General features: G+C 42.3%; 1 protein-coding gene across 1 annotated transcript in view; it reads right to left on the bottom strand.

The window, feature by feature from the left end:
* Nucleotides 1-16291, bottom strand: part of VOPP1 (VOPP1 WW domain binding protein) — a 79567-nt gene extending 63276 nt beyond the window's left edge. The window contains exon 1 of the mRNA XM_075271234.1: nucleotides 15805-16291. Within this exon, the coding sequence (XP_075127335.1) occupies nucleotides 15805-15855 (51 nt within the window). The 5' untranslated portion in view covers nucleotides 15856-16291. The remainder of the gene's footprint in view (nucleotides 1-15804) is intronic.
* Nucleotides 16292-23607: the final 7316 nt, after the last annotated feature.

Below are 23607 nucleotides of genomic sequence, written 5' to 3'. Positions count from 1 at the left end.
ATAGAAACGCCAGCGGTTTCCCTATAGGTATAATTGACATAGAGAAAAGTGCTGCGTGCAAAACCATGATGCGTTTCCACTGTGATTTTCCCCTTTCTTTCTGTGGCTCTCTATGTGGGACCTTAGCCTAAAAGTTTTTTTAATTTACCCTAACAGCCTAGAAGCACATTTTTAATGCAGTCGGAGAACCCCTTTAAACATCTGTAATGTAAAGGTTAAATCTACCTTCCAAACCATTGCTACCCATTAAATATATGTCATATTGTGGTTGAATAGATTCTGATATTGTACATATTATAGTATAGTATTCATTATAGGTGGCAGTGCTCGCCCATACAAAGTACACCTATGGGATGCAGTTCATTATAGAAGGAAAAGTAACACATTAGATAGACGTCTTAGTGTAGTGCATTGTGTTTTCCATGAACATTTTAGATTTTAATATAAACATACGACACACCAACACAGCGGTATCATTATGACCTACTTTTCATATCGGCTGCTAGGTAACGTTACTTGAAATCCTTTTCTTGTATAGTAGGCGAGGAGTTTCAAAGCTTTCAAAGGGGCCACTTTCTTTTGAGACTATGGTTCTTAAGGCTTTCAACATTTCAAAAACTGAGGATGCAAATAAACTATAAACCAAGACGACTTCATTGTAAAACAGAGCAATTTTATGTAACTGCGCTCCACAATTTTACTCTTACTGATCTAGAAAATAACACTGCAAACTCTATTACAGCTGTAATGGTGACATATGCATAACTTCCAAATGTATTTGGTCTATACCACCAAAAATTGCAGCATTAGTTTCTCAATTTTATTTTTACAATTTTTAAATTTTTTCTTACTTGAAAGAACATCCAGTGAAGCAGCAGCAACCAAATTGTCTTGGGCTCTTTAATGTAGATGATTTCAAAGACATGCCGTTCCTGACTTGCAGATGTGGGCGCCACATGTTAGATGCTGAGAAGGCCAATACAGGAGACAAACAATAGCGGGGTTCTAGGGGACATCTGTGACAGACAGTGTAAGGTGGCATCTCTGACATGGAATACCAACTTATCTACCACTGTATGAACAAGAACAAAGGGTATTTTGCTCAGAAAAGTCCACTAACTAGTATTGCATTAAATACTTCCCAGATATAACTATCATCAAAAAATGTAAAAAAAAAAAAAAAAAAATTTAAATGATATCTGTTAGATGCTAAGAATCTCAGTATAAGGCTGAGGCCCTACGTTGCAGAAATGCAGCATTTTTTGTTTCACGATTTGCTGCAGTTTTTTGAGCCAAAGCCAAGGATGGCTCATATATAAAAAGCTCTTACACTTCTCTCTTCTGCTCAATCCACTCCTGGTTTTGGCTAATATTATCACTTTAACCACATAAAGTGACAATATGAATTGTTTAGTATCATAGAACTGCACAGGTAGGGTTAGTGATGAGTTCTAAAGAATAAAAAACATAGTCATGGCATTAAGAATATGGCTGAAGAAGATGAAGATGTCTTTATATGGATAAGGATATGTGGGTAAGCTAAGATAAATTCACAACTTTTCTTACTAATTGCGTATTCATCGGCAATGAAAGTAAAACATAGCAATACAGCACCTAGCAGCATATGGCTTCAGAAAATCCCATATGTCACATCATAATCTATTGCTTTAAAAGTCTAGAAATACCAAAGCTCAATAAACATATAATAAGGACTAACAATGGATGTGAACATATGACTTGCTAAGAACACCGTGACAGTGGTATCCAACACAACTGACTGCCTTCTGCTGTGTAATGAGAGCAGAATATGGGAATGGCATTTGCAGGACCTGGTGAATCTTTTTTATATGCATTACCTCTGTGTTCATCACATAAACATCTATTCCATACCTGCTCTTTTAATACAGGCAAAAGGTTATTTTAGTATAGGCCTTCTTCAGAAAGGATTTTTTTTACATTGTAGAGTTTTAGATCAGGTACAGCATTCATTGACGTACACCTTTAAATCGATGCTTGTCCATTACATATATATATATATATATATATATATATATATATATATAATTATATTACATAGATTACATATAATATATTAATTCCTATGACTAGCTGGCAATCCTCCATTATTCGCCCTAGGCAGTAGAGAGAGGTCCCAAACATAAGTCCACTCCAAATATTAGCTAGAGAGCGCTTAACGGGGTTGTGCAACTAATATCTTTATTATTTAATAGTGCTACTGATGAGGTTATAAATATAACATACCAGTACTCGCCTCTCCCCAAGCCTCCATTTCCAGAGACAGTAGCTTCTTTCATTTGTATACAGATCCATTGGCTGATGTCACCAGTGTCCTGTTTATGTGAGGGGTCCACGGCAGACAATCGTAGCCCTCAGCATTGACCTCTTCACAAACGCCACAGGGCAGCTGTGATGTATGGCTTGTAATGATATAACTGCTGAGGTCTGTGATCACTGCAGCGGTCCTCTGGTGCAAACAACAAGAGGACTTGTATATAGATTCACACAACTGCCACCACTGGAAACAGAGGTCTAGGGATAGGCGAACACTGGTTTTATAGTTATGGCCCCACTAGAAGTCCCATTAAGTAGTAAATATATCAGACAACCCCTTTATGTGAGTATATGACAACATAGACATTTACAACAGATTTTCAGATAATCAATATACATGTAAATATACAATATAGTGATATAGAGGTGAAACAATGAAATATATACTGTAAGGTTTGCAGGGGTTTTCCAGTCAGACAAAATTTAGAGGCAGTGATTTTGAAAGGGGTTAAATTTTTTTTAAATAATCTAGCATTACTTCACTGATCTACACTACCAATGTCAGGACTGGTTTCCACTCCCTGCTGCTATCTTAACACAGCAAAAAATGGCTGAAAATGACGACTCAGCCAATCATTGGCACGGCTGTGGAATTGGAGTCACGGAGTCAGATTAGGTTTTGGTGGTGTCGTCGTTGGAAAAAGTTACTGACTATGACATCAATGTAAATATATAGATTATTTTAAATGATATTATACAATTATTGATATTGTATCATTAGTTAGATGCATATTTACTTTCAGTCATTAGTTTTTTTCTGAATTACGCTAGGTTTACACTAGTGTTCTGCTTTTTGTCCTTCAGATCCACTTGGGGACCCGAAAAACAGAAAGCTGACCTGCTTAAAAAGCAGTTACCCACAGACCCCATAGAATATAATGGGATCTGACGGAATTCCTCATGAAAAATGCAATGAGAAAAGCCCTGCTTGCAGGACTTTTCTCTCCGCATTTTTTAAGCGGGTTCGGGGACAGAAACCCCAAATGTATAGCAAGTGCTAGTGTGAACCTAGCCTTAGGGACACTAATGCTTCTGTCTGACAATGGGTGTAAGTCATTTAATATGGAGTTGGAGCAGGAGTGACCGTCAGGCTGTAGAAAAAGAGAGGAGTAGAGTAGGACATATCCTTAGAGGAAGGGAGGGTATATTTATTATAACAAATAGTGGGAAAGCCCTTTTAGTCTTCATTAGTAAAACGGCTGGATAGAAAAGAATAGAGCAATAGTTTTCCAAAGGCTACCCATGTTCTGGGCACTGCCATTCCCGTGTGACCACCAGGGATTCGATTGATAGGATTTTGATTTATTAGTCCTGAGGTTTGGTATTTCTTTAATAACGTTTTCTTCCTATGATATGTGAAGCCTTACGGTAAACTCCCTGTAATCACATATAGGACTGCGTGCCCACCTCGTATTGATTTTGTTTCTAAATAAAAATTAAATTAAAAAAAAAAAAAAGAGAGAGAGAGCCTGGAGATTTACTTTCTATACTGTCATAATAAGCAGCTGACTGGCACCCATTCAAATGTTCTGCCTCTTTCTGCTCCAACTAATATAGTCCAGTTCTAGGGATAGGACCATAATCTGATGTGTACTAATATGTCATATATAGGGTTTGTCCAGTTTGGAAAATCTCTTCAGCACATAATACTTTACCCTGAATGCCATGTTTATACAGCAGAAACAAATCCACAGATGATATGTTAGGAAATCTTTGGCTGAAATTCAGAATAGAAACTTCTGCTGCCAATTATCGAAGAGATCTGCACACAGATTACTAATTCACTGGAGCTAATCTGTGATTTTCCATGCAGAATCCATGGCGATAATGAACATGCAATGGATATCAATCCACAAGACCTTCATTATTCTGGGCAGATTTTAATGAAACATGTGAATGAAGTACAAAATTGCAATCTTTTTATTTTTTACAATGTACTGCCTTCAACACTTTCCCGAAAAGGTGGTGTGGTGAGGGTGTACAGGGAGCGGTGTGGTGAGGGTGTACAGAGCGCGCGACCAAATGTATCATTACTTATGCCACAAATTATGGGTGAAATGTACGGCAGCTAGAGGCTGATATACTTTTCACCCCAGGCACACAGCCTATAGGAGCTTCAATCATGAAGATGCAGGCGCACCGTTTGCCGGCTCTGTGGCTATGAAAACTAACATTAAAGAGGACCTTTCATCAGATTGGGCACAGGCAGTTCTATATACTGCTGTAAAGCTGACAGTGCGCTGAATTCAGCTTTCCTGATCTGTGCCCCGGGTAAAGCGCTATCTGTCCCGGTACCGTAGCGCTTTACAGTCAGAAGGGCGTTTCTGACACTTAGCCAGGAACGTCCTTCTGCCCAGCAGCGCCTATCGAGCTGCACAGTGTGAGCGGAGAGGAACGCCTCCTAACCTCCTGATAATACTCGTCTATGGACGAACACTGTGAGCAGAGGGAGGGGGCGTTCCTCTCCGCTCACACTGTACAGCGCGATAGGCGCTGCTGGGCAGAAGGACGTTCCTGGCTAAGTGTCAGAAACGCCCTTCTGACTGTAAAGAGCTACGGTACCGGGACCGATAGCGCTTTACACCGGGCACAGATCGGGAAAGCTGACAGTGTACTGAATTCAGCGTACTGTCAGCTTTCCAGCAGTATATAGAACTGCCTGTGCCCAATCTGATGAAAGGTCCTCTTTAAGAATGACAGTCTACACAAATCTGGCCCAATGAGGGGAATTTAGTAAACCACTCCAGTATTCTGGGGTTAAAAAGTTGCAAAACAGGGATTTTGGGACTTTTTGATTTCTGCACCAATCACTACAGTGGTAAAGTGGGCCTGACTAGCCTGTTTAGCTGTCTGTACTACAGATTTATCAACCGTGACTTTTAAAAATTGTCACAAATTCATTCCAACCAGAAGGTGGCGCAAAAAATAATATTTCGGGACAGATGTGAGACTTATAGATGCATCAAACATTGCAAAATGTTTCATAGATTTGGAGCAAATTATGCAAATGCAGACTCTGTAAAACTGACTTCAAAAATTCCCCTAATGATACATTTCCCCCATAATGTTTCCTCACATCTATAACTGGTTTTTAGTTGCATGATTTATATTTCAGCACAGCTTTGACAATGGTGTTTTTCAGATTCCCTTGTATGCCACCACAATGCTATGACAAGAGCTCGCTTAGAGCCTTAGTTGCTGTGTAATCCTCTGGAGAATTTTATAGAGTAACTATTAAATCTGGTACTTTTATGGCACCTTGGGACCTTGGATTTGTTTGTTCTTCTTATATAATTTATTACTGTAGAAAATAGTTATATCCTGATCCAACAGAACCAAAAGGCCCCTGATGGTCTGAACCAAAGCCATTCTTTATGCTTTGTTTCCATGCTCCACATTTCAGAAAACAAATTGCCCAAGAACACTGAAACAAATAGCAGCAGTTCATGAATATTTATACTGTTACTATTAGTACATGGGGCTGTACAAAAACTGCATTAATAAAACTGCTCAGGAATAGTAATGGCGATCATCTCTTAAGAAACACTGACTTGCATATTTGGATAGAACAAGAAAAAAAAATGAGTTAATTTGAAAACACTGGCATGCTGAGAAATGCAAAGCATCTTATTGATGCCCAGGTGGATTCCTGCCAAGAGGCAATGTGCAGCCAGTGATCCGCCTATATGGAAAACAGAGAAAGATGTTCATTTGTAATTGAAAGGAATCTCTTTACAATCCAAGTAAAGGAGCTCACTTCACTAAGGGCCAGGCTGGAGCCGTTACTTGCATATATACAATACTGCAGGGAAACTTATAACTTCTCTGGTGCCAAAGTAAAACTTCACCTTAGCAGCTTATAGTATCCCAGGTATTAGAAAGTATCTGTTGCGAAATCTGAATCTACTGGTCCACGATACTTGGACTCAGTGGTGTAACTAGGAATGGTGGGGCCCCGTGGCGAACTTTTGACATGGCCCCTTCCCACAACCGGCACAGACGACCTCGACCGATCCCTTCCTACGCATTTCTGCGTGCTCTATTATCCCCCATAGTGGCCCCTGCACACAGTATTATACCCCATAGTGGCCCCTGCACACAGTATTATACTCCATAGTGGCCCCTGCACATAGAATTATACCTCATAGTGGCCCCTGCACACAGTATTATGTCCCTTAGTGGCCCCTGCACACAGTATTATGTCCCTCAGTGGCTCCTCAACACAGTATTATCCCCCCTTGTTGGCCCCTCCACACAGTATTATCCCCCATAGTGGCCCCTGCACACAGTATTGTACCCCATAGTAGCCCCTGCACACAGTATTATGTCCCACAGTGGACACCCATAAAAAATTATTATACTCTGGGGTCTTTTCAGACCCCAGAGTATAATAATCAGAGACCCAGGGAGAGAAAAACATAAAAAAAACTCTGTTACTCACCTATCTCCCGGCTCCTACGATGTCGGCCTCCGAAGTAGTCCATCTTCAATTACATCAGACGTCACATGATCTGGGACGCAGGCCAGGGTCATGAGACGTCAGACGACTAGGCTGAAGCCTGCCCGGATCGTGGAGAGGTAAGTAACAGTGTTTTTTATGTTTCTTACCTCTCCCGGGCCACTGATCATTATACTCGGGGGTCCGAAAAGACCCCCGAGTATAATGATAGCAGCAATAGCGGCTGTCACTGGGGCCCTAATGTCCCGAGCCCTGTGGCAGCTGCCTCTGCTGCTATGGTGGTAGTTACGCCACTGCTTGGACTGAATGGTTAACATACGTTATTACATGTCCCATTTACCTAAACATCTAAATGACCTCTGTGATGACACGTCAGGCTGTGTAGACTCATTTCTTGGCATTTTTATTGATCAAGAGAACTCAGCAATTGTTAGGCTGAGGCCCCACGTTGCGGAAACGCAGCTTTTTTTGTTGCAAATTTTGTTGCATTTTTTGAGCTAAAGCCAAGAATGGTTACAAAAGGAATAGGAAATATCTAGGAAGTTCTTATACAGTACTTCTCCCTTCTGCTCAATCCACTCCTGGCTTTGGCAACAAAAATCTGCAACAAAAAAAGCTGAATTTATGCAATGTGGGGGCTCAGCCTTAGGTTAAGGCCCCACGGGGCGTCCCGCAGCAATAAAGGGCTGCGGGGCAAACTGCGGTGGCAATGCATCGCGGTTCTTCCCGCAGCATCTTAAACAGAAAATTTGCTGAGGGCTCCTCCGCAGACTTTCTGTTATAATTATACCCATGGGGAAACCACACTGGTTTTGGAAATCTCAGCATTACCGCACGGCGGTTTTTACCGCAAAGTGGGCATGGGATTTGCTAGAATCCCATCCACTTTACCCATACTGTAAAACGCCATGATTTTTCCTGCGGTGTTTCCGCCGTGGGCAAATTGCAGTGTTTCTGTCCTGTGGAGCCCAGGCCTTAGGGTGCATGCACACTACGTAACGCCGGGCGTGTATGAGAACCGTACACGCCGGCATTACGGCAGACTGCCGAACACTTCCCATTCACTTCAATGGGAGCGCTGGTAAACGCTGCTGTTACGAGCGCTCCCATTGAAGTGAATGGGAAGTGTTCGGCAGTCTGCCGTAATGCCGGCGTGTACGGCTCTCATACACGCCCGGCGTTACGTAGTCTGAATGCACCCTTAAGGTGTTTTCCTTATTCCTTATCTATAGGATAGTGTATAAGTGACAGATTTCTAGGAGCCCCACCTCTTTGACTCTCATTAATGAAAAAACAGTTTCATTCATCTGTATGGGACTACTGAAGAGAAGTCAAGTATAACACTTGGTTATCTCAGGCACTAAATATACTATACAGTCACAGAATGATCCCATAAATGTCCAAACCATTCTCATGATCAGTGAACCAGCGTCACGACCCCCAGTGATCATCCTCTTATTCCCTATCCTGAGAATGGCGCGTAGTGATTTGCAGGCAGTCTCTTTTATCTCTATAATTCTACAGATTACTAGGCTCACGTGACACAACTCAGTGTGACCCTGCAGTGGCTCTCCAGCACTGCTAGGTGTTACTGCTGTACTAAGCTGACAAAGTTGTACAAAGCAAGATAAGGGTGACCAAAAAAAAATAGTCTGAGTTATTTTATTGATTTGGGTTTTTTTCAACATCAAATCATGGAAAGTAAGGAAATTGTTTCAAGACAATTTTAAAGAATTGTATTAATAGCAACCTCCTAATATAATATTCTCGTTGCAGGTTAAACTTGTTTCATCCATATAGTAACTTATACTGGTGGGTGGTCCCAGTCTCTACAGTGGTAGGAATATGGCAAATAAGACCAAAACGCATCTACCAGGGTTGTCTAGTGGGTTATGAAATTACACAGAGCTATATACTAGGCATTAGATAAACTGCACTTATTGTTCTTTTGCTTCTCTGCAAACAGTACATTGCTTCAAGAACTATAATTCAATAATGGAGAAGATAATATTATTGCGTCTTTAACAACATCTCATTGATTTTCACCTACGAGTGAATGAATGCCACATGTAAGAGATACTAGAGATAAATTGGAATACGAGCTTGGCGGACCTCATAAAACACATGATCAAGATGTAAAATGTCAGACTGGGGTAAAATGAGGATAAACTAACAATAGCCAATCATATTTACATGCTTAGAGTTTCACTTTTTAGGAAAAGGGGATTTTTGTGTCCATGAGTAGTTTGGATTAAGCAAGAGACGACATGGACGTAAATGGACACATTACTGCCGTAGAAAATCTAATCTGATTTATAAGGAAGATCTGAAATTCAGATGAATTTTGCATATAATATAAACCACATTTCACTTTTACAGTAAAATACCTGTCATACATAAGCTGTAGCTCTCCCATAAACTGTGTCCTTGTAGGAGGAAAGACGCTGAAATGTCTTTCTATAGATTTATAGCACACAGTAAATATTTTTTGATTTCCTGCCAATGTCCTTCACTAGACACAGCCGCCATCCCTCTTCCTAGATGTTCTTTTAAGTCTAATCTCTTTTAAGTTACAGTCAAACCCCAATTACATATTAGCCTTGATTTACAGATTTGCATCTCAGCTCATTTCTCTGATAGTAGGTCATACATTATTATTTAGTTCTCTGATGTGTACTTTTGACTAAATTATACTCAGACAGAGCATGGCTCCTCCGTGGCATTGCCGTAGGCCCATGGAGTCTAGAAAACACTCTCCCTGATGAGGAGACAGTAACCAGCAATAGCAGGCAAGGTGGGAAAGCAGTGTGATCTTCTCGCAACAAGCAGAGGGACACCACACTCTGATGTCTTCTGTCTGGAGCACCTGTTGACCAGGAACTGGTATCTTGTGGCAGTGGGCAGTGCATCCCTTGCTACAGCAGAAGCACATTGTATGTCACCACAACTCAGAGGCCAACATAAGCTACTCTTCTACACTAATGTAACAGTAGACCTGCTGTACTTTACATTTCATAGTGTGTAACCAGTGTGTCCATTCTTTGCTGGTGGAGCTCCGGGTGCCCTGAAGGTAGTGAAGTGTCTGGGTGGGCACTATACAAGGTCCAAGGAAGAAGCGCATATCCGCTGCAAGTCAAAAGTGATATGTGCGTGAGCATCCTTCTTGGCAACTTGTCTTGGAACCTGTGGATAGTTGCATAGCTGAAGTGGTTGTTGCGCTACCATGGTCAGACTCAATGATGCCAGGAGGTGCCTGCGTTACCCAGGGTGGGAATGGCTCCCTACTTAAGGGCTAAGTTGGAGGACAGCTTGGAGAGTCTCCAGCTTGAACAGCTTGAGAAGGGGAGCCTCCTCTTAGCCAAAGAAACAATTCTGAGAACTGAACACACTGGACGCCACATGGGAATAAGAGGAAAGGTTCTTCGGTGGCAGTTCATCACCTTGGCCTTCAATATTACAAACTGGGCTGAACTTATACTTAAGTTCAATACCTGTCATCTATTACTTGCATATTTTATGTTTGTATGTAAACCTTTTACCTTAGTAAAGAAGATTTTAGTGAAGAGTGGAGTGTTTGTGTGTGTTCCTCATGGCTGGTGGGTGGCTTGATTGGTGGATGATATCTTGGCAGCAGCTCGGAAGACAACAGGCACAACATGGCGGCATGTTGGTCACAGTGGAGTTTCCATGTTGCCACCATCCCAAAGGCTCTACTGATTGCTCACCCAGGGGTCCGCTAACATGTCTACACTTGGCAGTTTTGCTCCTGCTGTTTTCTATTCACACATTTTTGCTGCAGAGGTTTGGTGCAATTTTAGATCATTCTATGCTTTTCTTTTTTATCAATCACAGTATGATGTGCACAAACTGTAACAGTGAAAACTGAACATGTTTTCTTTTACCTGTGGAGCCACAAAATTACAGGAAAATTTCCTAGAACCTTTACAATTGCAATGGTATAATTAATGTGTTATGGAGTTGTTCCCTACAACTAAACAACAAGCCAAAGAAAAGAGTGAGGGTTTCCTATAAAATGTGTACTTTGTTAATCTACCCAACCAAAATTCCGTCCAACACAAGATCATGTAGCTGCGTCTTGATCTTTGTATAATGCAAGTGCTTAAGTGGCCACAGTTTTTATTTATTTTGCTAATAAGGTATAATTTCCCTTAATGTGTAGGGGAAGGTGTAAGGTGTAATTTCCCCTAATATGTAGGGGAAGGTGTAAGGTGTAATTTCCCCTAATAAAATGTCAGGGACATTTCTTTGCTAATTGCAACTTTTTTTTTTTCTGATCTCACCTGTATGTATGGTGATGTATGATGTTTTACGCTGTGTAGCGTACAATTCCATATTTACCATACATAAGAAGGTTTAGGCTTCCAGAGCCTATATGTTTGCAGTCTCTGCTGTTCTATGCTAAGTTCTATGCACAGTCCATGTGCCTTTATATTGTGCCTCCATATGACACCTTAGTGTAGTAGTATTGTCACCTAGAAACAATAACACCTGATGTAATATGAAGCAGAGAGTCCCTGCATGACTCCATATGAAATTGAAGGTACACAGGGATATGGTATGGGTCCAAAAAACTGGTAAGGAGCTGTAATACAGGTGTGTACTTGACCCAAGTATGGCAGCGAAGGACAGTGCGGTTAATCGGGTTGTTCAGAATTTACATAAATCAGACCAAGACCAGGTCATGGGATAAAACAGAAAAAAACAATACACATTTTTTCAATCCCCTGCCACTCTAGTGCTGCCACTGGTCCTCGCCAGTCTCTTCTTACTGCCAGCAGTGGTGATGTGCCATACATGTGAATGTGGCCCAAACACTGATAACAGCACATATGGCATGTATGACATGTGACCCTAGGCCAGTGATTAGCTACAGGAAGAAAACAGACAGCAACAGGGACCAACACAGCAGCACTGAAGGAACAGTGGGGGATTAAAGAGGATTTTTGAATTATTTTTTCTTATCCTATTTGCCTATTCTCTGACATCTTCAAATATACTGACATAGCATATAGACTAGAATCCCCAAACTCTATCTATTCAATTCACAACTCTCAAATAACAATCTATGACTATGCACAGTAATTATATATGATGCTACAATAAATGGACACATGTAGACACATAGCAATCCTATTATATGGCCATCATCCTAGCAATAAATAGACAATTAATATTAAAAAACCTGCAATAAATAATGGTCCATAATTATAAATAATATTATATGAATCAAATCAATTCACTGTACACCATGTGATAAATACCAAGTGGCCCAAAGAAAAAAAAAAGGGTTTTCCTGGACAATCCCTTTAAGAACTAGAGCATACAAACCTAAGTCATAGAATAAGTCAACTGTTCTTCTGGAATGGTGCCGCGTGCCCCTTAAGCAGTTTATCTGCCTCTCAATGCTATACTTGGATGTATATTACCCGTTTTAGTACCCCATATGGCATTGTTTCCAGGGGAGAATGGTACTGTAGGGTAATGCCAATTTAATCCCATTCTCTGCTTTTAGTCATTTGTTTAGTAAATCCCGCACATTGCCTTTTAAGCGACCCTCTTGGCTCCATCTTACTAAGGCTCATTCTTCTGTGAGACAGTTACTTGAGGATCATTTTCTGTTCCTTTATCCACTTTTTTAAAATAACAAGACAATAACAAGCAAACAACAGAACCAATTGAGAAGACAACATGGACAAAACCACAGTGTACGACGCCACAACAGCTCTGCTAAAGCTCTGACCTATATACAGTAAATGCCACTCCAAATGGAAGTTCACTTTAATTCATACATACTTGCAGCTTGTTTTAGTAAACTAGCCATATACATTAGATGACTGATGGCTGATCCTGCTGATTTCAGCTGTCTAATCCTTATATTCGTGGAGAAACGTACTCCTGTTCAGTAAAGCGAGCGTGCATGTGTATAGCGTTACTATGTGAAATATATATGGACTAAACGATTTGACCATCGGCTGTCTTATGTGTATGGCTGGCTTCACATCGATTAGCTTTAGATATGATATTCACTCTATGGAGAAAAGTATAGGGACACACTTCTTAATGATTGAATTCAGGTGTTCCATTCAGTCTTATTGCTATAGGTGTATAAAATCCAGCACTACAGCCATACAGTCTGCCATTTATAGGTCATTCTGCAGCACCCACTGAATTTCAGCATGGTACTGTAACAGGGAGCCACAGCTGCAACAAGTCCGGTTATGAAATTTCTTCACTCCAAGATACAACAAGATTAGTCTTGAGTGGTATTACTGAAAAGCGGAAGCTTTTAGGAACCACGTTGGACATGAAGTGATAGACCACATAAGGTTACAGAGTGGGGTCACTGAGTGTTGAGGCATATAGTGTATAAAAGTCACCAATGCTCTGCTTTCTCAATAACTACAGTTCCAAATCCCCTCTGACATTACCATTAGCATAAAAAGTGTGGACAAGGAGCCTCATGGCATCAATTTCAATAGCCTTATATCCCCAAGCACAATGACAAGTTTTAGATGGAGTGTAAAGCACAACATCACTGGACTCTTCTAGAGCAGCGGAAATGTGTTCTGTGAAGTGGTGAATCCCACTCTATGTCTGGTTGTCCGATGGATGAGTCTGGATATGGCGAACATTACCTACATGGCTAACTCGTGCCAAATATAAGGTTTGGTGGCTAATCCCAAAAGGGTTGTCTTTTAGGATTTGACCTAGGTCTCTTAGGTCAAGTGAAGGTAAACCTTAATGCTTCAGAATACCAAGACATTTTGAACAATTGTATGCTAGTTTCAACTTTGTAGAGACAGTTTCGGGAAGGCCCATTACTATGGACGAGTAGTTGAAGAAAGATCCATAAAGGCATGGCTGGGTGGGTTTGGTGTGGAAGTACTTACCTGGCTTGTATAGAGCCCTGACCTCAACTGCATCAAACTCTTTTAGGATTAACTAGAGCCAATATTGACAGCCAAGCCCTCTCATCCCAACGTCAGTATCTGCCCTAACAAATACTCTTCTAAATAAAAGGACCAGTTCCACAGGCGCACTCCGTCTTGTAGAAAGCCTACCTAGTAAAGAAGTTTAAGCTGCATGGGGGAATGAACTCCATATTAATGGCTTTGGATTTAGAATGGGATGTTAGGAAAGCTCCTATGAGTATAATGTATAGGTGACCCAATACTTCTGTTCACGTGATGTATACACATTATTTTTCACCTTTACGGTATATTTATAACTTCTCAGCAGTAAAATAACAAAAATCACCCGCTCTAAAGTCCCATTGATTTTGCTAAGCATTAGTGATGGACACTTCTTTTTTCAGTGCATTGCCCTACCTAGCTGTGGCTCCAGCTCTAGATACTCTGCAGAAACTACAGCGGGTAGCCACACACTCATTCGCCCCATTGAATAAGGCTTAGTCAGTGTATCAATCCGCTGCAGTCTAGGGATTTCGCCATGGGATCTAGGGCAAAACTAGACATCAGATACTCCCAATATGTATATTTTTCAGTGAGAACATACCCATAATGTATAAGAAAACCCATATGGCTAAGTTTGTTTGACAAGAAACACTGGTATGCAAAGTTATCTAGCAAGAAGCCCTAATTCCAGTAAAGTGCTACAGGTCACAAGTTCCTCCTTTGTATGTCACCTTATACAAGGGAGGAATTATGACGTCTGTATGGGTGTAGTATAGCAAAACAATCATTCCATTTTTTTACACAGCATGTGAAGAGCACAAGGGGACACAGAATATTATAATCTATATATGCACAATATGATTGTGATCCTGACAGCTGTAGTCTTCGTCCGCAGATACAACAAATAAGAAGCTTATTCCTGTACTTGTCTGGGCTTCTATGCTTGTCTATAAGGTGGCTTTTCTCTATAGCCCTAGTAGATACACAGCTGCCATGTGTGAATTTTACTTTTTGACCTCATTTACATGTACAACAGCAGAGTATTGATCACGACGAGAGGGTTTATTAATAGCCTGTAGCCTCAACAAATCTATTATGCTTTCCAGGGCAAGAAGAACAAAATGTTAAAAGTTACACTATTCTATACACACAGTGATACAATGTATCCATCGCATGGCAATAAGCACAGCCAGTGCTGTAGACAAAACGGGCTAGAAAACGAAAAGATTGAGATTAAAAAAGAAGACGGTCTTTTCTTTTAAAATCCACCAGCAGAAATCACAGTCCTCCAAGAGAACAATGGAGGCACACATGCAGAAAGAGTACAGTAACAAAAAGGCCTTCCATTTTATACTATGCTGAGTACAGTCTTCTATTTATTCTGCTGTAAATAATGAATGAAACAAAGAAAGCTCTTTATCTGGTGAGAGAGTCGAGAGGATATCTGCCGGCCTTACACCTAAATCTGCCACCTGACATCACTTATTCTTTTTAATTAAACACTAATTATGTAGACTTCAGCCGCTGCAGAACGTCTTGAAAGACAGTTGGTGATCACAGTGGCCATCAAAGTGTTTAGGGGCACCATACACAAGACGTTCTGCAGCAGTTATTATAAAGGTGCTTGCCCTATTCCTCAAGTCCCAGGATAGGGAGGGTGTTGGATGTTGGTAAGAACTAATGCCAGAAGGGATTTTGTTATTTGTTTATGTACGTCCCTGATTTAATACACAGTAAATTAAACAAGTTGCGGTATAAGTATATAGATTAAATCTCTTTTCCCTTCAGGTACAGACATAACACCAGGGCGTTACAGGGTGCTTTAGCTGAAGGATTAAATAACCATATATAGAAGCTAAAAGGGCAGTTTGTCTAACAAAGGAGGGTGGATGTGTCTGTAGCTGTATACCGAGATATACAGAATGGAAACTGCTTTGCAGAATTAAGATATCACATCAGGATTCCTCCATCATGTTGCTAAACAGCGAGTGGATGACAGATATATACAGGACAACCCCCAGCAGAGTGACAATAGTCCTGGTTGTGACCTGTGCTTACCTCCAGCAGCAATGACAGCAAGAAGAAACCAGCACACTGCAAACTCTTCATGTCTCAAGCACTTCCTTTAAGACATCAACCCAGTGATCAGCCCTTCTTCGCCCGGCATCAATGGCCAGTTCTCCACTGATAATATTGACAGATGTAGAGTTTCCCCCAAATCACTGCTCTGGCTTTTAGTTTAGGGTCTCCTCCTGTCTGTTGTGAACTCACATAGCGAATCCTAGATCATCAGGACAATCAATAGAAAAGCAGAGTATAGAAGATTGATCCTGGGACTCCTCTGCTTGTTACAAGCTCATCCTCATCAGATGACAGGAGGGGGCGAGAATGCTGATCATGTGGGAAAGCCAGCACAAAAAACCATGCGGGAGGAGATGTGAAAAATGAAGAAAGAAATAGCAGCAGGGAAAGGAAGGCAGGGTGGAATCCTAAGCTTGATCCCTTACGGAAATAAATGGAGAGGGAAGACTGAGATCACACAGCAAGGAGGGGATTATGAGGAGGAGGGCTTCCAGGCTTTTTACACTTCCCTCCCTCCCTTCTTCCCTCCCTGTCTTCTTTCTTTATGGCAGCAGTAATGAGATCTTTCATATTATATTAGGATAGAGGTGTGAACCTAAGTCCATATAACGTGGTCACCAAAATGAACCACACTGATCAGGATTCATTGGCTTTCTATGGATTATTCAAAGTAGTTATCATCTCTAAAGGGAATCTGTCACCAGAATAGACCCTTTAACTTAGGACACCAGACAGATGCTTTTTGATAAGACCATCGGATGCTCTGCTTGGCAGCCTCAACACCTGTTGGGGGTGCCGAGAAAAAATACATCTTGTATGTTAACTTAGTTTCCTACTTGACTAATAAATGTCAGAGCTGAATCTTTGGCATAGCACTTTACCAAGTAACGTTACATTTGTTATAAGCTATCTACTAACAAATCTGTACAGTGATGTTCAGGCTCTCTTATTCATGAATATGGAAATATGAGTGGACTGGGTCAGCAGGAGAACAGACAGTAACATGTCACACGGCTCTTGCAGATCTCAGAGCTGGGATCTCTCTTTGATTCTGCCTGTACAGCATTGTGTGAAGGCCATTAAATATTCACATTAATGTAGACCTCTGGAGTTCTAGCTGCTTACAGCTGTACATAGTAGAGACATGAGTATTACTTGGAGTTTTCTACATTGTATTTCTTATTAAATGATTATATAAATGGATCTAATTATTAAATGATCATGTAAAGAAAGCCTTCTAAGGCCTCGTTCACATCTGTATTGGTACTCCGTCCAGGGAACCCCCCCCCCCCCGAACAGAACCGAATGCAACTGCAAGCGGTGTGACAGTGAAAGCACACGGACGCCATAAACTATAATGGGGTCTGTGTGCTTGCCGCCAGATCTCTGCAGGGATCATGCGGACAGGAAAGTAGTTCACAATCTACTTTCCTGTCCGCATGATTCGTGCATGCAGCACGCAGCCAGCACAAGAAACCTATTATAGTCTATAGGGTGTGTTTTTACTGCACAGCGCTTGCAGTTGCATTTGGTATTCCATTCGGGGGGGTCCCCATGCAGACTCTCCGAACGGAATACTGAACGCAGATGTGAACGAGGCTTAATACTTTTACCCTCCTCTGAATACAAAGGTATTATTTCGATATCATGGGTGCCATCTAGCTAGCCACTAAAGACTGAACATGCCACTGTATACAACCATAATATGCTATAAAGAAGATACATGTATTGCAAAATACACTGCAGCATGTATTGATATACACTATATGGAAACATACATTGGGACAAACTTGGTATCCATTGAATTCAAATGTTCCATTCAATCCTATTGCCACAGGTGTATAAAATCCAGCACCTAGCCATGCATTCTGATTGACAAACAATTGTGAATAAACTGATATGGAAGAAATAGACTGCGCGCACCTTTAGGATGAACTGAAACAGATTGCGAGGCAGCACCTCTCATCCAACATCATTGTCTGACCTCAGAAATGCTCTTCTAAATGAACAGGCAAGAATTCCCACAGACATACTGCAAAATCCTGTAGGTCAATAGGCATAACGTGTAGATATCCCAATACTTTGTCCATAGAGCGTATATACAGTATTTATTACCACTAGATTATATTTGTACATTCTCAGTGCTGAAATTTTGGCAAAATACAATGACACTGTAGTCCCATTAATTTTAATAGGTGACGACATCCTGCCCTATCTTCAAATAATAATTGTACAATTGCACCTAATAACTGTGCTTTATATGTGACTGGGTAAACTTGGACCCCATCATGATGGAAATGTTTGTTCTGAATCCTCTACAGTCATACATATGTGGTGCTCCTGCCACAGATGCCCCCTTTAAACGAGTCTACAGTCAGGGGCATAACTGTAGAGGGTGCAGAGGTAGTAATTAGAGATGAGCGAACAGTGTTCTATCGAACACATGTTCGATCGGATATCACGCTGTTCGCCATGTTCGAATCGAATCGAACACCGCGTGGTAAAGTGCGCCATTACTCGATTCCCCTCCCACCTTCCCTGGCGCCTTTTTTGCTCCAATAACAGCGCAGGGTAGGTAGGACAGGAACTACGACACTGGTGACGTTGAAAAAAGTAGGAAAAACCCATTGGCTGCCGAAAACATGTGACCTCTAATTTAAAAGAACAGCGACGCCCAGGTTCGCGTCATTCTGAGCTTGCAATTCACCGGGGACGGAGGTTTCCGTCCAGTTAGCTAGGGCTTAGATTCTGGGTAGGCAGGGACAGGCTAGGATAGGAAGGAGAAGACAACCAACAGCTCTTATAAGAGCTAAATTCCAGGGAGAAGCTTGTCAGTGTAACGTGGCACTGACGGGCTCAATCGCCGCAACCCAGCTTTCCCAGGATCCTGAATGGAATACCCTGACAGTGTACTCCTGTATACCCTATATATACCCCCGATCCACGTTCCAACGGTGTGCCCCCCCACCTTCACCCCAGAAATACACTGGAAGTCCCCTAGCAATACAATTGGGGCTATATACACCCACAATTGTTGCTACTGCCATATAGTGCCATTGTCTGACTGGGAATTCAAAGACTATATTGGGGTTACATGCACCCACAATTTTTGCTACTGGTATATAGTGCCATTGTCTGACTGGGAATTCAAAGAATATATTGGGGTTACATGCACCCACAATTTTTGCTACTGCCATATAGTGCCATTGTCTGACTGGGAATTCAAAGAATATATTGGGGTTACGTGCACCCACAATTTTTGCTACTTGTATATAGTGCCATTGTCTCACTGGGAATTCAAAGAATATATTGGGCTTACATATAACTTCAATTCCAGGGAGAAGCTTGTCAGTGTAACGTGGCACTGACGGGCTCAATCGCCGCAACCCAGCTTTCCCAGGATCCTGAATGGAATACACTGACAGCGTATTCCCGTATACCCTATATATACCCCCGATCCACGTTCCAACGGTGTGCCCCCCCACCTTCACCCCAGAAATACACTGGAAGTCCCCTAGCAATAGAATTGGGGCTATATACACCCACAATTGTTGCTACTGGTATATAGTGCCATTGCCTGACTGGGAATTCAAAGAATATATTGGGGTTACATGCACCCACAATTTTTGCTACTGGTATATAGTGCCATTGTCTGACTGGGAATTCAAAGAATATATTGGGGTTACATGCACACACAATTTTTGCTACTGGTATATAGTGCCATTGTCTGACTGGGAATTCAAAGAATATATTGGGGTTACATGCACCCACAATTTTTGCTACTGGTATATAGTGCCATTGTCTGACTGGGAATTCAAAGAATATATTGGGGTTACATGCACCCACATTTTTGCTACTGGTATATAGTGCCATTTTCTGACTGGGAATTCAAAGAATATATTGGGGTTACATATAACTTCAATTCCAGGGAGAAGTTTGTCAGTGTAACGTGGCACTGACGGGCTCAATCGCCGCAACCCAGCTTTCCCAGGATCCTGAATGGAATACCCTGACAGTGTATTCCTGTATACCCTATATATACCCCCGATCCACGTTCCAATGGTGTGCCCCCCCACCTTCACCCCAGAAATACACTGGAAGTCCCCTAGCAATACAATTGGGGCTATATACACCCACAATTGTTGCTACTGGTATATAGTGTCATTGTCTGACTGGGAATTCAAAAAATATATTGGGGTTACATGCACCCACAATTTTTGCTACTGGTATATAGTGCCATTGTCTGACTGGGAATTCAAAGAATATATTGGGGTTACATGCACACACAATTTTTGCTACTGGTATATAGTGCCATTGTCTGACTGGGAATTCAAAGAATATATTGGGGTTACATGCACCCACAATTTTTGCTACTGGTATATAGTGCCATTTTCTGACTGGGAATTCAAAGAATATATTGGAGTTACGAGCACCCACAATTTTTGCTACTGGTATATAGTGCCATTTTCTGACTGGGAATTCAAAGAATATATTGGGCCTACATATACCCTCAATTCTTGCTACTGCCATATAGTGCCAGTTTCTGAGTGGAAATTCCCCAAATAATTTGGGGATACATTCACCCTACATCTCAGGCTCTTGCCATATTCACCCAGGTTGTCAGTGCTGCACCAGCTCGTTCCCAGACAGCTCGGCCCAAAAAACACATTACCTATATAGAGGATTTTGACAATGAAGACAACATGTTCTAAATCTAATCTGTCTGCAACTTCTCCTGAATTAAAATGAAGGCAGCTATTAACTTTCAAATAGCACTGCACAAAGGAAGATCTTATCAGCTTGTCTCATGATATGCTACTAAAAAGTGTCATTTGTGTTTCTTAATGTAAATATAGTTGTATAAGCTTGTTGGGTTTTAGGCACTGCCAAGTTATTTATTACCACCCGCTCCCTTATAATGATGATGACGCCAAAGTCACTGTGGGTGTTCAGAGCTCACAGCTTTTGTTGACATTTGTCTTGCTCTCTGTCGGTACCAGCTGTCTTTTTGGATACTGTAAAGTTATGTTGACTTTATTAACAGCTATAAAAGCTTTAGCCAGATTGTGACGGTGTGTAACCCCAACAACACTAAGTGGGATACACATTAATAGTCAGTCTATGCATGCTAAACGCATCACTTAAGTAATTTTTTTCCTCTCCCCTAATATAAGAAAGGAACAGACATAGACCTAGACCGTGGTTCGAGGCTTGTAAAAATCCAGTATTATTTGTTCTCCATGTGAAGTATGCGTTAGACTCTTGAAAAGCAACCCAACATGAAGTCAGCCATGTGTTCCAGTATGTTACTTGGCATGCCTTTGCTGGCCCCAACTGTAAGGGTCACTCTCCATTTTCCACTCCCCTTCACACAATTTGTGGTGAAGCAATAGGATGCACTGAAGTGCACCCTCTAGCCTCGTGTGGGACAGGGACATCAGATGCCACTCCATCCCCCTCGTCTTCCTCCGCCAGCCAACAATGCGAAGATGAGAGGAGTGTGCTCTGAATGTTTTCTGCCTAGCAGAGGCTAGTTCTCACTTATGAAAATGGCCCCACTTTGACCTGTATATCAGGCACAATGGTGTAGGTTTCAAAGAAACATGGCACCAACAAGTTGAAAACGTGGGTCATGTGTGGACCGTGTTTGAGTCTGGCAAGCTCCAGATCTGCTACCAGGTTCCAGCCATTATCACAGGCGCAAAAATGCCAGGCCTCAGGTATAGCAGGGAAAAAAACATTGCCATCTCAGCCAGGATGGCATCCCTGACCTCGGAGGCACTGTGCTGTCTGTCCCCCAAGCTGATGAGCTTCAGCACGGCCTGCTGACATCTCCCCACGCCAGTGTTACAGCATTTGCCGCTAGTAGCTGGGGTGGAGGTTGCAGCGTAGTAGGGTTTCAGTCTACTCCTGCCATGAATTATGGCCTGGGAGAGGAGATAGGCCACCCCAGTTTGCACCCGGGGACCAGACTCCACCACATTCACCCTGCCTGTCATTAAAGATAAGCACTGCAGCATCCCTGACCACAGGCGCTTGTCCATGTGTCGGTGGTCAAGTGGACCTTGCAGCAAAGTGCAGAGCTCTGGGCCCGACTGATGTTATGGGACACATGCAGGTGCAAGGCAGGGACAGCACACCAAGAGAAGTAGTAACGGCTAGGCCCAGCATAGGGAGGTGCCCCAGCTGCCATCTGCTGATGGAAGGCCTGGGTATCCAGAAGCATAAACAAGCACCAACATCTCCAGGGCCAGCAGTTTATCGATGAGGCTGTTAAAGGCTTGGGCATGGGGGTGGGTTGTGTTGTACTTCTGCCTGCAATGAAAAGCTTGGGAGATGTGGAGTGGCTCGGAAGAGGCGCATGATGGTGCAGGCCAAAAGGGCGCATGAGGGTGAACTCCCCAATGTGTCAGAGACAGATGTGTAGGTGTCCTTGCATCATATACTTGCACCATACTTGGCTTTGGAATTTAATTTTGTGCCAAAAGGTGGTTAAGACAGTGATCCCTCAACTAATCCCGTTACACTGTCTATTGACAACTCCAGCACTGAAGTTACCAATCTCTTGAAGTGGACCACCACTTCTGAGATCCAAAAGGAAGTAGGCAAGAGATGTGCAGTGCAGAAAAAAAGATGAGAAAATAAGTGCACAGAACACATAGGGATCGGAGAGGACAGAGCTGGGGTCGGCCAGGTATTCCCACAACATGCGACTATACTTGTCCTTCCTGGTGACACTAGGCCCCTGAGTGGCAGTAATTTGTCCAGGGGGGCCATTAACGTGTCCCAGACCTAGGAATAAGTCTTCCAACAGGGTAGAGTTTTGCATGCCTTTGCTTCTACCCACTGTTTTTGCTGCTTAGCTTCCCTCCACATCTACACTGCTTTCACCCCTAAACATCACCCCAGTTTATGCATCTGCTTCTACCCTGTTTTTTTGTTGAATTAGCTTCCCTCCACATCTACACTGCTTTCGCCCCTAAACATCACCCCAGTTTATGCCTTTGCTTCTACCCAGGTTTTTTGTTGAATTAGCTTCCCTCCACATCTACACTGCTTTAGCCCCTAAACATCACCCCAATTTATGCCTTTGCTTCTACCCAGGTTTTTTGTTAATTTAGCTTCCCTCTACATCTACACTGCTTTAGCCCCTAGACATCACCCCTGTCCATGTGGGGTCGGTGGCCTCGTCATCCACCAACTCCTCTTCCAATTGCGCACTGTCCCCTTACTGCAAACCGCACATGACCACAGTTTTCCCTGATGGCAACTGTGTCTCATCATCCTCAAACGTCGGTGGCGGGTCCACAACCACAAAATTGGAAGGAAATGGCGGATGCTGCAGTATTTCTAACACCTGTTCCTGGTGCTCGGGCCTGGTCTGTGTTGTACCCTGCACCCTGCTTAACGCAGCTACCATATCCGGAGTTGTGATGAGCGCATGCTAATGTTTTGTGTCCACTGCAATGGATGGGATAGGATTTCACATAAGTCTGCCACCCATGGCCACTCATGGTTGAGCAACTGAGGGAGCTGACTGACGTATCCTAGGGTTTTGCAGTTGGAACTCCATCAAAGGTCTGTGCTGCTCACACACTCTGCTCAAGAGATGATATGTTTAGTTCCAGCAGTGTGGAGACGTCGCACAACAGCCATTGTTCGGGCAGATACTGGCGTTGTAGGAGTGCATAGCGGCTAGCGGCGGCAACTATAGACTTTCAAAACTATCCGCACAAGCGCTGCACTTTCACCAGTAGCTCAGGAACATTGGGGTACTTT

The sequence above is a fragment of the Leptodactylus fuscus genome, chromosome 4, assembly GCF_031893055.1.
Source record: "Leptodactylus fuscus isolate aLepFus1 chromosome 4, aLepFus1.hap2, whole genome shotgun sequence".
NCBI lineage: Eukaryota > Metazoa > Chordata > Amphibia > Anura > Leptodactylidae > Leptodactylus > Leptodactylus fuscus.
This window is presented reverse-complemented; position numbering and strand designations above follow the sequence as displayed.